This window comes from Lemur catta, chromosome 10, assembly GCF_020740605.2.
Source record: "Lemur catta isolate mLemCat1 chromosome 10, mLemCat1.pri, whole genome shotgun sequence".
Classification (NCBI taxonomy): domain Eukaryota; kingdom Metazoa; phylum Chordata; class Mammalia; order Primates; family Lemuridae; genus Lemur; species Lemur catta.
This window is the reverse complement of record NC_059137.1, coordinates 917706-932407: the sequence shown is the minus strand read 5'-3', so window position 1 is coordinate 932407 and position 14702 is coordinate 917706. Positions and strand designations below refer to the sequence as shown.

The 14702-nt window shown below is 59.6% G+C and overlaps 1 protein-coding gene across 1 annotated transcript; it reads left to right on the top strand.

Moving 5' to 3' along the window:
- Window positions 1-1239: 1239 nt before the first annotated feature.
- NELFB (negative elongation factor complex member B) lies at window positions 1240-14386 on the top strand. Its single transcript, XM_045562573.1, has 13 exons — window positions 1240-1572; window positions 1917-2080; window positions 2179-2278; window positions 2991-3221; window positions 6541-6726; window positions 7284-7396; window positions 7952-8054; window positions 8199-8294; window positions 8681-8823; window positions 8947-9053; window positions 12865-13006; window positions 13254-13362; window positions 13539-14386. Exons 1-13 carry the CDS (start codon window positions 1471-1473, stop codon window positions 13683-13685), a joined length of 1743 nt encoding a protein of 580 aa, XP_045418529.1. The 5' UTR covers window positions 1240-1470; the 3' UTR covers window positions 13686-14386.
- Window positions 14387-14702: the final 316 nt, after the last annotated feature.

Sequence of the window (14702 nt, the reverse complement as noted above, 5' to 3'; positions counted from 1 at the left end):
AGGCTCAGGGAATTAGCTGGATGTTGAATCAGGGCAGTAGGACCTTCATGCAGGGTCCTGGGCTGACCAGCTTGGCCAGCATCAACACCAGTAGAGCTGTGGCAGCCCTGGCCTTGGGAACTGAGTCCCAGGTGGCAGGAACAGGAGCCCTGCTCAAAAGCTGGGAGTGGGAGTAGCAGGAAGAAGGGAGCAAGCTCCTCCATCTGGGTTGAGGAGGGAGGACATCCTGGAGAGGGTGGTGGAGGAAGGGTCCTTCAAGGATGAGCAAGAGTTTCCTGGCTAGCAGGAAAGAAATTTTTAGCAGAGCAAACCTCAGCAGCAAAGGCATATGAAAAGGGAGAGGGTGTGGTGTTTGGTGTGGCAGAGGCTGGGAGAGGACGCAGGTGTGGAGGGAGGCCAGCTGAAGAGGTGTGGAGGCTGCAGGGCTGAATGCTGGGTCCAGGAGCTTGCACAGGTAGCAACAAGAGCCCACCTGCCGGGAATGAGCTTCTTGCACCTTAAGGGCAAGGGACTTCATTCACAGCTCGATAGACTCAGCCTGAGAGTCCACCACCTGGGGTGGGCCTGGCTGTCAGATCCTCACGTGCCACCGAGGACAGCAGTGGCTTGTTTCCGCTGAGCCAGGCGACCGCCAGGTCCCGCCGGCCCCACTGGATGTCAGTCTTTGCAACAACCCTACGCGGAGGAAGCCAAGCTCCGGGGAGTGTGCGCGTCGTGCACCTGGCGGGACCTGGGTGCAGGGGGCTTCCAGGGCGGCAGTGCTCCATTTTCTCACGCAAAATACTAACAGAAGCTGCTGTGAGATAGCAACAGCGCTCGCTTTCCGCGATCATAAAAATAAAATTTACTTGGCCAAAATGTCAGTTCTTAAATTTATAAAGCAGGCCGACCCCGACGGGCGCCCGGGCACACGCCCAGAGCTGTCTTCCCGCCCCGGGGCACGGACAGCCCGCGGCCCCACCTGCCCCTAGCCCCCCGCCCCGGCCCGGAGCGACCGGCCCTCCCTGCCACGCGCACGCCGGTCGGCGCCGCACAGCCCCGTGGGCGGAGCCAGTGGCGGGGGAGGGGCGCTGGCGGGCTGCGTGGGCGGGCCCACGCCGGGCGGGCGGGGCTGCGTGGCGGCCCGTGCGCCGTCCGGGCACCGCCCCTTGCGCAGTGATGTAGCTCAGTCTCCCGCCAGGGGAGGGCGCTGCTCCTAGGAACTCGCGCGCGACCGCGGCGGCGTTTCCCGGGGCCGGTTTGGCGGGAGGACCCGGGCTGTGCGGGGCGGAAGTGGGCGGCTGCGGGACCTGTGCGGAGCGGCGCTGCGGGCGGGACGTGGCCGAGCTGGAGGGCGCGGGGGAGCGGGGCCCGGGCGGCCCGCGAGGCCCGGGGGAGCGGGCTTCTGGGGCGCCTGCGGCGTCCGCTGCGGCGCCGGGGGAGCGGGGCGGGGATGGGGCGCCGAACCGGGCGGCGGCAGGGGCCTCGGCCATGTTCGCGGGGCTGCAGGACCTGGGCGTGGCCAACGGCGAGGACCTGAAGGAGACCCTGACCAACTGCACCGAGCCGCTCAAGGCCATCGAGCAGTTCCAGGTGAGGCGGGGCCGCGGGCGCCGGGCCCAGGGGGTTGCCCCGGGCGGCGGGAGTCCGGCCAGGGGGCGAGGCGCTTGGGAAGTGGGGAGTTTTCTGGCTTCCTTCACGTAGCAGCGTTCTGTTCCACCGGGTGGAGTACCGAATGTCCTGAGCTGGGACCCCGTTGTTGGAGGACGGGTTGGTTTCCCGTTTTTGCGGTTGCCTCCAGCGCTGCTGCGAACCTCCGTGGACACGTTTCCTTGTGGACTCGGGGCATCTGGGGTGCATGGGCAGACTTGACTGCGGCTGCAGCTTCTGTTGTCGCCCCAGTGAGCCAGGTGTATCCGCACTCACTTCTTCCTCAGACAGAGAATGGCGTGCTGCTGCCTTCCCTGCAGTCGGCCCTGCCCTTCTTGGACCTACACGGGACGCCGCGGCTGGAGTTCCACCAGTCGGTGTTTGATGAGCTGCGGGACAAACTGTTGGAGCGAGTGTCAGCCATTGCCTCGGAGGGGAAGGCTGAGGAAAGGTAGGTCTCCACTTGCCAAGGGTGGGCAGAGGAGATGTGCAGCCCACTTCGCAGCCTGGTTACCGATTCAGCAGCATTTGTCATCCCCTTGGTACAAGGTACAAGAAGCTGGAAGATCTTCTGGAGAAGAGCTTTTCCCTGGTCAAGATGCCATCTTTGCAGCCAGTGGTGATGTGTGTCATGAAGCACCTGCCCAAGGTAAAAGTCGAGGGTGGGTCTCCTGCAAACCCTTGGTTGGTGGAAGTAGCATTGTGCACGTGGTCCAGGCAGCCGCTTAGCTCCAAGGAGGTTTGATACGCTGCTGTCCCAGTGAAGCTCTGTCCTGGCTTCTGCCAGTTAAGTCACATGAAGACTGAAGCTCGGCACTTGAGTCAGAGTTGGGGCCCTTTCTGAGAAAGAACTGTTGGTAGGCCGGGCGCGGTGGCTCACGCCTGTAATCCTAGCCCTCTGGGAGGCCGAGGCGGGTGGATCGCTCGAGGTCAGGAGTTCGAGACCAGCCTGAGCGAGACCCCGTCTCTACTAAAAATAGAAATAAATTATCTGGACACCTAAAAATATATATAGAAAAAATTAGCCGGGCATGGTGGCACATGCCTGTAGCCCCAGCTACTCGGGAGGCTGAGGCAGTAGGATCGCTTAAGCCCAGGAGTTTGAGGTTGCTGTGAGCTAGGCTGACGCCACGGCACTCACTCTAGCCTGGGTAACAAAGCGAGACTCTGTCTCAAAAAAAAAAAAAAAAAAAAAGAACTGTTGGTATTCAGCATGTCTGCCTGCACCTACTAGGGCCTGGGGTGCCAGTCATAGATGCCCCTGTCCGGTGGGGCTGGGCTCGAGGCAGTCTCTGTGGCCTGTCTTGACGGAGACGCAGGGACACAGGCACCACTCACAGGAGGCCTGTGGTGTCACACAGGTTCCTGAGAAGAAGCTGAAGCTAGTGATGGCTGACAAGGAGCTGTACCGAGCCTGCGCCGTGGAGGTGAAGCGGCAGATTTGGCAGGACAACCAGGCACTCTTCGGGGACGAGGTCTCCCCACTGCTGAAGCAGTACATCCTGGAGAAGGAGAGTGCGCTCTTCAGCACGGAGCTCTCTGTCCTGCACAACTTCTTCAGTCCTTCCCCCAAGACCAGGCGCCAGGGCGAGGTGAGGGGGGGCGCCGACCTGTGGCAGCCCCTTCAGCTGCAGGTGGAGCAACTCCTTGCTGTCCTTGCATGTTTGGGCCCTCCTGTTCCTGAAGGAGTGGGCCGGTATGCATGGCTGGAAAGCAGCTCGGTGGGTTTTGTGTTTGTGTATATTTTGCTTTTCAAAAAGTGATACGTGAAGAATGTTACAATCTGCAGGAAAGGCTTTTAATGAAAAGTGACAACTGCGCCTGTACTTCTAAACAGCAGGTTGCTTGATTCTTAAATTTTCAAATGTTTACATAACTTGTTAACGTGGTTGAAGTTGAGTTCTTTGTTTTTCATTGTTTGGAAGACAGAGCGTTGAAGGTTCTACCCAGTGTTATCCTAGTAGCACTGGCATTATTCTAAGCTCCCGTTTGTAACTGTTGGCTTTTTTTATATTGAGATTTCCTAACTAGCTGATTTCAGAGTAGGACTGTTCAGCGTCAAGTCTCCGTGGGGAGCTGAGGCCTCTTGGCCTGTCCGAGGGAGACGTAGGGACACAGGCACCACTCACAGGAGGCCTGTGGTGTCATGCAGGTTCCTGAGAAGAAGCTGAAACAGCTATAGAAGTTATTTAAAATTTCGTAGTATCCACGTTAAGAAGGAAAAAAGGAATAGATGAAATCAGTTTTCTTTTTTTTTTTTTTTAGAGAGAGGGTCTCACTGTGTTGCCCAGGCTGGAGTGCAGTGGCACGAGCACAGCTCACTGCAGCCTCCAACTCCTGGGCTCAAGTGATCTTCCTGCCTCAGCCTCCCAAAGGGCTGAGACTCCAGGTGGGAGCCATCGCTGTGGCTTCTCATATGTTTTGTTTAGCCTAGTGTGTCCAGAGTATAACCTTTCGGCATGTAATCTGCGTGAAAGCTTATTATTGAGTTATGATGCTTTTTCATTGGTGGTCACTAAGTTTTTGAAATCAGAGGTATCTTTCACACTTATAGCGCATGTCAGTTGTCAGCTTTCAAATGCTGAAGAGTCAGGTGTGGCTTGTGGCTCCATTTGGGCAGGAAGGGTCCTGGCCATGTACAGGTGGCTGGTGGGGGGGGGGGGCTGGCTATCTCCACCCTCCTGCTTGTTCCCAGCTCAGACCCTTCATAGGTCCCTTTCTTGTTCTGTTGCCGTCAGAGCCCTCAGCCTCTGCGTGCTGTAAGGTCCCCACATGTCCCCAGCCTTTTCCCCACCTCCTGTCCCTGTCCCTCCTGTCCCAGTGGCTCAGTGCCCCTGTGATCTGCCTTGTCCTAGGTTGATCGTCTCTCACAGTGATGTTTTACACACATAAGACATGCAAATCGTAGAACATCCCGGACAGCAGAAAGGTTTCCAGGGAGAAGCTTCCTTCCCAGCCCCCCACTCTGCCTTTGCAGTGGGCGCTGCCCTGGCCCCAGTGCAACGCTGCCCTGCATGTTGCTGGTCGCTGGCCCTGTCTGCGGACCCCACTGTGGGGCTTGTGTCTCCAGGTCATGTCACGACGCCGGTGCTCCTGGAGGGAGGTGTCTGTGTCGTCTGATGCCACGTAGCCCCACCCCCGCCTCTCTCAGACTGGACGTGTCGCTGCGGCGTTCCCATCTGCTGCTCATGTGCAGGGCGGTGGTCCCTTGGGTGTCTTCCCTGAGGTTTCCGATGGTCCTTTGGTTTCTTCCCCGTCCCAGCTTTCAGCTCGTCCCTCTGTCCTGGACCTCCCGTTCTTCCTGGACTTTCTGCTCTCACGTGGTGGGCTGTTTATGGGTCTCCTCCTTAGCTGGTGGCCTGCACTGTGGGTTTTGTGTTTTGGTTTTCTGAATGGTGTCCTGCTGTATGGCCCAGGCTGGTCACCAATTCTTGGGCTCCGGTGATCCTCCCGCCGTGGCCTCGCAGGCGGCTGGGACTGCAGGCTGTGCTCCTGTGCCCAGCGCCCATGGGCTGCACTCGCCGCGCTGTTGTTGATGTCCCTCAGCTTTCGTTTCTTGGTTTCGTCCTCTTTTTGTTGGAGAACATCCTCAAAAACAGCCTTCATAAATGAGTTCAGAGTCCTAACGCACCTGAAATTTATTTTGTTTAGACTTCACAGTTGATTGGCTAAATTTGAAATTGTAGTTTCACAGTTTTGAAGGCCTTTCACACTGTTTCCAGGCATCTGTTTGTGCAGATGAGTCTGAAGCTGCTCAGATTCTCATTACTTGGTGCGTGGCCTGTCTTCTTTCTGGGAACTTTTCAGTCATTATTCTTGGTGCGCTATGATTTTCCAGTGCTGTGGTGGCCGGGTAGCACACTGCCTTGCAGTCCTCCGGTGTGGGTCAGTTTGGGCTGTGGGTTCCGTACCCAGCTGGCCCACGAGTGGGTTGCTCACCTGTGAGGTGAGTGTAGGTGCCTGTCTCAGGGAGTGGTGGGGGCTGTGCAGGCCCTGCCCATCGGTTCCTGAGTCCTGTGAGCAAGAGTCCCTGGCAGGGGCCCTGGAGGATGAACTGCTGGGCCGGTCGCTGGCTCCTGCCCCCGCTTGCTGCCCTCGCCACTTGCTGTGTCCAGCCTGGTGCCTGTTGGGCTTTTGGTGTGTCCACCGTCCTGGGCTTGCCCTGAGTGTCTTTGCGCCATGGGCCGAAGGCTGTTGGCCAAGGCCAGCTAGCAGCTGAGTGGAGCTTTCTTGGTCGGCTGTGGCCGCAGGACGGGAATCTCCTGAGAGTCCCGTGTCAGAGGAAGGGTGAGGCAGGTGACCCCTGCCAAAGGTTGGGCACTGTGTCCCTGCACAGCCCTTCAGTGGTGGGGGGACTTGCACATTGGTGTTTGTGCTCCAGACTCTGGGGGACTTGCCTCTGCTCTGTGGCCCTGGGTGCCGGTCATGGGACGAGAGGTGCCACACAGCCTCGAGCTGAGGGGGCCGGCCTGGGCCGGGGTGGGCAGCCTTGAGGGACGGGCAGTGAGGCTGCACAGGCCCTGGCCCAGGCCCCCAGGCCGTGGCATCGTGGCTGTGTGTCCTTTTCTGGGCCCCAGTCTGTCGCTCGCTGGCAACTGACAACTGCCTTTCACAGCGGCCCGTGGGCCTGGCCTCTGCCTGACCTCACAGGCAAGGGGCTGAGGTACCGGCGGGGGGTCACAGCTGGTCATAGACCAGTGGCTTTTCAGAGAACCGTGGGGACCGATGTGGAGTCAGTACTTTAAAGATAACAGACCTGCCGCGGTCAGACTGGGTGCCAGTGGCTCACCAGAGAGGAGCAAACACTACACCAACACGTGCAGAAAGAACAGTTGTCCTTGCGCTCTGTGTGATGGCTGTGTGCCCTCCCCGGGACAGGGCCTGGGGGCTGACGGCTGGTCTCACTGCCAGGTGGTGCGGAGGCTGACGCAGATGGTGGGGAAGAGCGTGAAGCTGTACGACATGGTGCTGCAGTTTCTGCGCACGCTCTTCCTGCGCACGAGGAACGTGCACTACTGCACACTGCGGGCCGAGCTGCTCATGTCCCTGCACGACCTGGATGTGGGCGACATCTGCACCGTGGACCCCTGCCACAAGGTAGCGCCACCTCCTTCTGCTCCTGGCTTCTCTCCTTCCCCTTGGGTGCAGGTGGTCGGGGGCCACCCGGCCCCACCCACCCATCGGCTGTGTGCCGGCCCCTCGGCACCTCCGCAGACCCCGACTGGGCATTGTCTGTGGCGTCTGAGCCAGAGACCAGGCTGGCCCTGTGACACTCTCTTGCCTCTTCCAGCCCTTTCTCTGTCTCAGCGGGGTGCGGGGCTGTGGCCACACCTGGACCCTCGCCCTGGCCTCCTCCCAACTTCCCAGCCTGCCTCTGGCCTCCCCTCCCCCAGAGTCCCGGGGACTCTGGTGTCACCTGCTCAGCCTTTCCTTGCTTGGAGGGCTGCAGTGGCTGCCCCACGCTGGGGCTGCCCTGAGGAGCCCCTCTTCAGAGAAAACAAGTGTCACCTCCTCGCTGTGCGCCCTGACCCTTCCTGCTTTTGCCCTGAGGCACGGGAAGTGCTCTCTGTGGTCGGCCAGACGGCGGCCTGCGCCTGAGCGAGAGGCGAGGTCAGCCTGGGGGTCCGGCCACGTCCCGACTGTGCTTCCTGCAGTTCACCTGGTGCCTGGACGCCTGCATCCGGGAGCGGTTCGTGGACAGCAAGAGAGCCCGGGAGCTGCAGGGCTTCCTGGACGGAGTGAAGAAGGGCCAGGAGCAGGTCCTCGGGTGAGGGTCGCTTCCACAGGTCCTGGCTCCCGGGCCGCCCGGGGGCATTTGGCAGGGCACCTGGCTTACCCCCTGGGTCGCTGGGGGTATTCCGGCTTTAGGAGTGCCGCCGGGCACTGTGGGATACGGTTGCTTGGGACGAGTCTGGGCAGCAGAGCGCCCCCTCGGGGCCCAGGGCTGGGGCTCTGGCGTCCCCGGCAGTGCGGGGCCTGCACACTGAGGGTGGGCACGCAAGTGCTGTCTGGTCCCACTTCAGTCACTTTCCCTGTTGGAATTGTCTCTGGAGGACCCTGGCTGAACTTTATAGAGTCCTAGTCAGGTTTTCAGGACCAAAATGTGACCTTAATTTTTTTTTTCTGGTTTCTTAACTCTTTAGTGTGAAACATTTTTGAGTAAGTTAAAGATAAATTATGAACCTTAAGGTTTTCTTTGAAAGCAATCCAGAATGGAATCGGCCTGCTCTGTGTGGAGAGGCTGGCTCCCTGGAGCCAGTCCCCGAGGTCCCTGGGGGCGGCCGGGCTTCCCGAGTTCATGCTGAGGGCTGGTTCTTCTCAGGGACTTGTCCATGATCCTGTGTGACCCATTTGCCATCAACACGCTGGCGCTGAGCACCATCAGACACCTGCAGGAGCTGGTCGGCCAGGAGACTCTGCCCAGGGTTAGTGCAGGCTCCTCAGCGGCTGCTGGGTGGGCGTGTGGGCATGGGCTGTTGTGGCCTTGGGCACCAGAGACCCTGCTGGGTAACAAGTGGGGTCAGAGCCCAGGACGTTGTCAGCGCATACTGAGGCTGCTGCTCCTGTAGGACAGCCCGGACCTCCTCCTGCTGCTCCGGCTGCTGGCGCTGGGCCAGGGCGCCTGGGACATGATTGACAGCCAGGTCTTCAAGGAGCCCAAGATGGTAACGTGACTCCGGTGGGCCCGACCACTTTCCCACGAGAGGCCGTGGGCTGTACATGGGGAGTGGAGGGCAGGCTAGGTGTTTCTGAGGCCCTTTTTGTCCCAAAGCTTCCTTCCTGGAGGCCCCAACCTTCCTTTTGGGAAAGTGCCTGCTGGGGTGTCCTGGGGCATCTCCAGGGACTGGCTGGCCACTGTGTGGTCGCTCCTCCAGGTGGACCCAGCCCAGGAGGGGCTTCATGTGGGCAGCCAAACTCACGGCCAGGCTGGGGGTTCGAGGAGACAGCACTGGGTGGGGGGCTCAGGAGGTAGGAAGGGGGACCCGGGGACCAGGAAAGTGGGACATGGGGCCAGGGGTGGGCCCACAGCCCATGGGCTCCCTGCCCCCAGGAGGTGGAGCTCATCACCAGGTTCCTGCCGATGCTCATGTCCTTCGTGGTGGACGACCACACCTTCAATGTGGATCAGAAGCTTCCGGTGGAGGAGAAAGCCCCAGTCACGTACCCAAACACGCTTCCTGAGAGTTTCACTAAGTATGGCTCGACAGGGGCTCGAGGGGAGCAGGCGGGAAGGGGTGTCCGGGTGGGGCTGCCGCGGGGCGGGGTGGGGTCTGGGCAGGTCTGACTGCCCCCCCCCTCCCGCCCCGCCTCGGGCAGGTTTCTGCAGGAGCAGCGCATGGCCTGCGAGGTGGGGCTGTACTACGTCCTGCATGTCACCAAGCAGAGGAACAAGAACGCGCTCCTCCGCCTCTTGCCTGGGCTTGGTGAGTCTGCACCGGGATGCCCGGCTGCTGCACTCGATGGCCTGCCAGCAAGGGGCCCTCAGGCCCCAGAGGAGTCGCAGATGGCCCCTCTTCCCATCTCCGCCTGTGACTTTGCTAGCTTGGTTTTCACCTTCAAGTTTTTGTCTCAAGTTTACTTTAGTAGGGAAGTGAGGGGGGCTCAGCTTTGTGTTTTCAGATTCCTCCCTGGGTCTTACCATTCTTTGCCACAAAAGTGATGCAGGAACCACCTTTATTTTGTCCCGCCCGACTGGCAGCAAGGTTCAAAGGCTAGAGAAAGCTTGTGTACCAGCCCCCCAAGGCAGTGGCAAGCCCACTTTCCCTGGGAGCCTCTAGCTGAGAGGGATAGTTGCAAGTCAGGAAGAAGAGGGAAGGGTCCAAGTGGACCCCTTTAAGAGTAACTCAGGTCGTGTTGGGGAGATGGGCCCTCTGTAGCATTCTGTGTCGTCATGACACAGGCCCTGGGGTCTTGCTGACTCGGGGGTTTGGTGGTTTCTTCAGAAAGATCTTGCAGGTTTTTTGCTGGCTTGGTCCGTTTTGTGCTACTGTAACAGAATAGCCGAGACAGGGCCGTCTGTAAAGACAGAGATTTCTTACAGCTCTGCAGGCTGGGAAGTCCAGGGTCAAGTGGCTGCATCTGGTGAAGCACTTTTTGCTACGTCATGCTATGGTGGAAGGGGGCAGGGCAAGTTAGGGTGCACAGGGTGGTGGGGCAGAGAGAGACAGAGACAGAGATAGGGATAGAAAGAGACAGAGACAGAAACAGACATACAGACAGAGACAGACAGTGAAACATTCAGAGACAGAGACATTAAGAGATAGATACACAGAGACAGAAACGTTAAGAGAAACATTAAATGACAGAAACAGATAAACAGACAGGCATTGAGAGCCAGGCAGAGACAGATGGAGAAAGGGGCCAAACTTATGCTTTTATCGGGAACCTGCTCCCCAGATGACGGCATTAATCTGCTCGTGAGGGCAGAGCCCTCGTGACCTTGTCACCTCTTAAAGGCCCGCCTCTCTGCACGGTTGGCCGGGGGTCAAGTTTCCAGTGCGAGAACTTGGGGAACGCGGTAGGACCACGGCACTCGCCAGGCGTGTTTCCGGGTCGCTGGTGTATCTGAGCATGGCGCGTGCGTCTGTTCCCAGTCCGTGTGGAGGAAGCCGTCTGGAGCGCTAATCTGTGCCCAGCCCCCGTGGAGCTGAGCACTCAGCCTGGCGTGGACTCCCTGTGGCTGGAGCCAATTACCACAGACCTAGCTGCATAAAACAACACAAACAGCGTCCTGCGGGTCCGGAGGTCAGAGGTCTGAAGTGAGGCTCAGGGGGCCAAAATCGGTGTGTGGGCTGGTTCCTTCGGGAGGCTCCAGGGAGAGGCCGTCCCAGCTGGGCACAGGGGCACAGCTTGTTTTTTGAGACTTGTAAGAACACAGTCACAAGTAACTTCAAATCGCCTTGTTCTTTTGTTCATCTTGGTGCCATCATGTGCCGCGTGCTCTTTGGCCCGTGGCAGAACCGTGCTGGTCCGTGAGATTGCTGTGATTTTACTGTGTCTTTTCTGTGTTTGGAGGCAGGAACACCCAGCCGAGTGCCGCCTGCCGTGTTCGGTGCGGAACGTGCTGTGCAGGCGCGTAGCCGGGAGCCTGGCGTGCAGCGGGCTGTGTCCTCGGGTCTGTGCGCGTCACTCGCATGGGGACGGAATCGCCTAAGCATGCGTTTCTCAGTGTCCCCCTTGTTAGTCTGTGTGCGACTGCCCTTTTGTTTCTTTCTCCCGTCTAGTTGTGGTGGCTGGAAACGGGCTAGAAACCAGCCGTGTGGCTTGTCCCGCCTTTGGCAGGGGCGTCCGTGTCCCCAGGACGGCTTTGCTGCCCCACAGGCCGGGATGTGTCTTTTTAGTCACCTTTGGGAAGAGCTCACTTATTCTTACGTTTTTATTTTATTTTTTTTTATTTTTTGTGTGGTTTTTTTTTTTGGAGACAGAGTCTTGCTCTGTTGCCTGGGCTAGAGTGCCGTGGCGTCAGCCTAGCTCACAGCAACCTCAAACTCCTGGGCTCAAGCGATCCTCCTGCCTCAGCCTCCCGAGTAGCTGGAACTACAGGCATGCGCCACCATGCCCAGCTAATTTTTTCTATATATATTTTTAGTTGTCCAGATAATTTCTTTCTATATTTTAGTAGAGATGGGGTCTCACGCTCTTGCTCAGGCTAGTCTTGAACTCCTGACCTCGAGCGATCCTCCTGCCTCTGCCTCCCAGAGTGTTAGGATTATAGGCGTGAGCCACCACGCCCAGCCTATTCTTATGTTTATAGTGAGTTCTAGTAAGAATGGATGTCGACTTTTAGAATTCTTTCCTGTTTATTTTTTCACTTCTATGGTGGGAATTTCTGAACAAATGAAAAATAAGAGTACAGTATGGTGAAGACCCAGGGTGATCGCCACCCCCACGGGTCAGTGCTTGGCCACCTGTGGCTCAGGGTGATGTCTGGCTATAAATCCGGGATGTCCCAAGTGCTGGCTCCAAACACATAGGAGGCGTCTCTAAAAAAGGAGGCTTTTAAAAACTGGCCACAGACCACACTCACAGCTGAGGCGGTTCACCAGTTTCTTTGTGCCAAATGCCCCACAGTGGCCACATTTCCCTGATGATGGTCTCATGACATTTTTGTGCCAGTGGTTCAAATTGGGATTGGAGAGTGGGCAGGGGTGCACTTGAGTCCCAGGTACTGAAGGCAGAGGCGGAGGATGGGTGGAGCCGGGGGGTTGGAGGTTGCTGTGAGCCGATGGCGCCACGGCACTCCAGCCCGGGCTGCCAGGTGAGACCTGCATCTCTAAGAGGAAAAAGAACAAATCAGGGTTGGAGAGGGGCCACTTCTGCTGGCGTTGACTTTCGTGCCTCTCCTCACCCGGGGTCAGGACCACGTGCCTGCCTGAGCACCCTGTGACCACACTGGCCCTCTGACCGCTGAGCCCGGTCAGCCGTGTTGCAGGGGTGCATCTTGGGGGCCCGGCCTCCCTGACACGTTCTGGGCATTCTGTGGGTGCAAGTGGCATCGGCCAGATCTGTCCTCACAAAGTCCCCTGTCCAGGCCTGCCGCTCCCGGGTGTGGAGAAGTGTCTCCTGGGCATGTGTTCCCCCCAACCCCCCCGTGTGGCCTGGCCGGGGTCTTTCTGACATAAGTCCATGGGGGGCTGTCCTCCCTCCCTGCAGGTGACCCTGTGTGCCTCGAGGCTCCCGGTGGCTTTGGCTTTTGTGCCACTGGTCGAGAGAGAGACTCATCTTTGGGTACTTTTGCCACCTCTGTTGTGTTTGGTGTCTGGCTTCACAGAAAGAATTTGGACATTTTTCTTAGTTGTCTTTCCTGTGGGATAATTGAGATGGTGGTTTGCTAGAATTCGTTCGAGACGGGCGCTTGGGCACTTTGCTGTGTTGCTTCTCTAGTTAGTGGTCTGTTCGGGTTTTCTCTCTTCTGACGTCAGTTTAGTCCAGAGTCCTGTGGCACGGCCTCGAGGGAGCGGGAGAGTCCTCCTCCAGCTCTCATGTCCCCTCCCCTCCCCCTGCCCTCCCCCTCAGGGCTTAGCCCTGCTTCCTCCACCCCTGGCCAGCCCCTTACCCATCTGTCTAGTGAACTCTCCTCCTCACCTGCCAAGACCCTGTTCTGACCTCAGGTCAACTGAGAACTGCATCTGAGCACCCCCAGGAGTGCTGCACGGTCTCCCTAGATGCAAGTCCCCGAGGGCTGGGGTCGCCTGCTCTGGGGTGGGGCCGGGCTGATGCCTGCTCTGGTTGCAGTGGAGACTTTTGGTGACCTGGCCTTCAGTGACATCTTCCTTCACTTGCTCACGGGGAACCTTGCGCTGCTGGCCGACGAATTTGCCCTGGAGGATTTCTGCAGCTGCCTCTTTGATGGCTTCTTCCTCGCAGCCTCACCAAGGTAGGTGCACGGGCTGGGGCCAGCTGGGCACAGTGGGGACCGTCTGTGCTTTCTGTTCTTGTCCACTGCAGCCTGGGAGGTGGCTGGTTTCCCATCCCGCAGACGAGGGGCTGCAGGTGTGTCCACTGACCCTGCAGGGTGCCCGGGCATGGCTGGGTGGGCCCTGCCTGCAGAGGCTGTGCCCGCCTGCAGGTGGGCAGGGCCTGGGAAGGAAGCAAGGTCTGCTGGCTGCCTCACCCTTTCCCAGGAAGGAGAATGTGCACCGGCACGTGCTGCGGCTCCTCATCCACCTGCATCCCAGGGTGGCCCCGTCCAAGCTGGAGGCCTTGCAGAAGGCCCTGGAGCCCACAGGCCAGGTGGGTGCCCCCACCTGGGGCCTTCCGAGCGAACATGCCTGCCCAGCACCAGCCTCTGGTGCTCACCGCGGGCACTGGCCCTGGCTTGCGGAGGTGTCTGGGGGGTGCACTCTTCCTCGAGACCGTGGGGCCTGCCCTGCGTGCGTTGCCGCCCCCTAACCGTGGGTTCCCCGCAGAGTGGAGAGGCCGTGAAGGAACTTTACTCCCAGCTCGGCGAGAAGCTGGAGCAGCTGGACCACCGCAAGCCCAGCCCGGCCCAGGCTGCAGAAACGCCTGCCCTGGAGCTGCCCCTCCCCAGCGCGCCCGCCCCGGCCGGGCTCTGAGGCTCCTCTGGGGGCTGCTTGGGAGTGGGGGCCCCTCCTGGGGCGTGTCCTGGACAGCCAGGAGAAGAGGCCGCCGTTGGACCCTGCACAGTACAGGCAGTGGCTGCTCCCGGGGCTGGCGGGGCTGCCGTCCCTGTGTGGGGCATGCGTGCCTACCCCAGAGCCCTGGCTTCCGGGCAGCACAGCGCGGAAAGCTTGTCGTGCCTGCCTGCACCCTGGGTCTGTGTGGCCGCAGCAGGCACGGGGGGCAGTGGAGGGGCTCAGAAAAGCCTCCTGCTTTCCAGGGGCGAGGGCAGGGCCTGGGCTAACGGTGGGTGGAGCCTCCCAGGGAGGCTGCAAGGGGAGGGTGGTACTGCCCTGTTGGCAACCTGGCAGAAGCCCAGGGCTCTGGCCGCGGGGCCTGCAGAGATGGCCCTGCTGCCCCTGCGGAGTGCGGGCGCAGCCTCCAGCCTGGCCTGCGCCGCGGCGGACAGTCCCGCCGGCCGAAGTCCCCGCAGGCAGCCTCCCTTGCCCGCAGCGCCCATGTAGCAGAGGTGTAGCAGGCATGGCAAAGAAAGCCCAGGGCCCCACATGCTGCCTCAGTTTACCTTTGGAGCCGAGTGCTCCTCCTCGTTCAGCTGCACCTTCTCAACCTACCACATGGGGGCAGCTGGTGCACAGGTGAAATTTTCATTTATGTAAATAAAAGGCATTTTGGCAAACCCTGCAGCTAAGCTGTTTCTGTGCTGGCCGTGGACACAGCGTCCTTATGGGGCCTGCAGCTCTGTGGGCCACGTCTCTGGACTGCTCGGCGGGTGACAGCTCCTAGGTGGGCTGCAGGAAGCCCTGCAGCGCCTTGCAGACAGCTGCTTTGTTTCCACACTGAGTCCGGGTGAGCAGCTCCTCCCCCCCTGCACAGATGAGGGGCCATGAGCCCCCAGGAGGGCCAAGGATGAGCCCAAGGTCGTGGGCAGAGCTGGCGCTGCTCCAAGCAGAAGAGACCACTCAGCTGGGCAGCGGTTCGTGCTGTCATTCCCT

What these genes read in the sequence shown, in the direction of transcription:
- NELFB (XM_045562573.1), top strand. Translation starts at nt 1,471, where the DNA reads ATGTTCGCGGGGCTGCAGGACCTGGGCGTGGCCAACGGCGAGGACCTG. An exon ending in AGACCAGGCGCCAGGGCGAG is followed by an intron (nt 3,222 to 6,540) that starts GTGAGGGGGGGC and finishes TCTCACTGCCAG; the next exon opens with GTGGTGCGGAGGCTGACGCA. An exon ending in CCGCCTCTTGCCTGGGCTTG is followed by an intron (nt 9,054 to 12,864) that starts GTGAGTCTGCAC and finishes CTCTGGTTGCAG; the next exon opens with TGGAGACTTTTGGTGACCTG.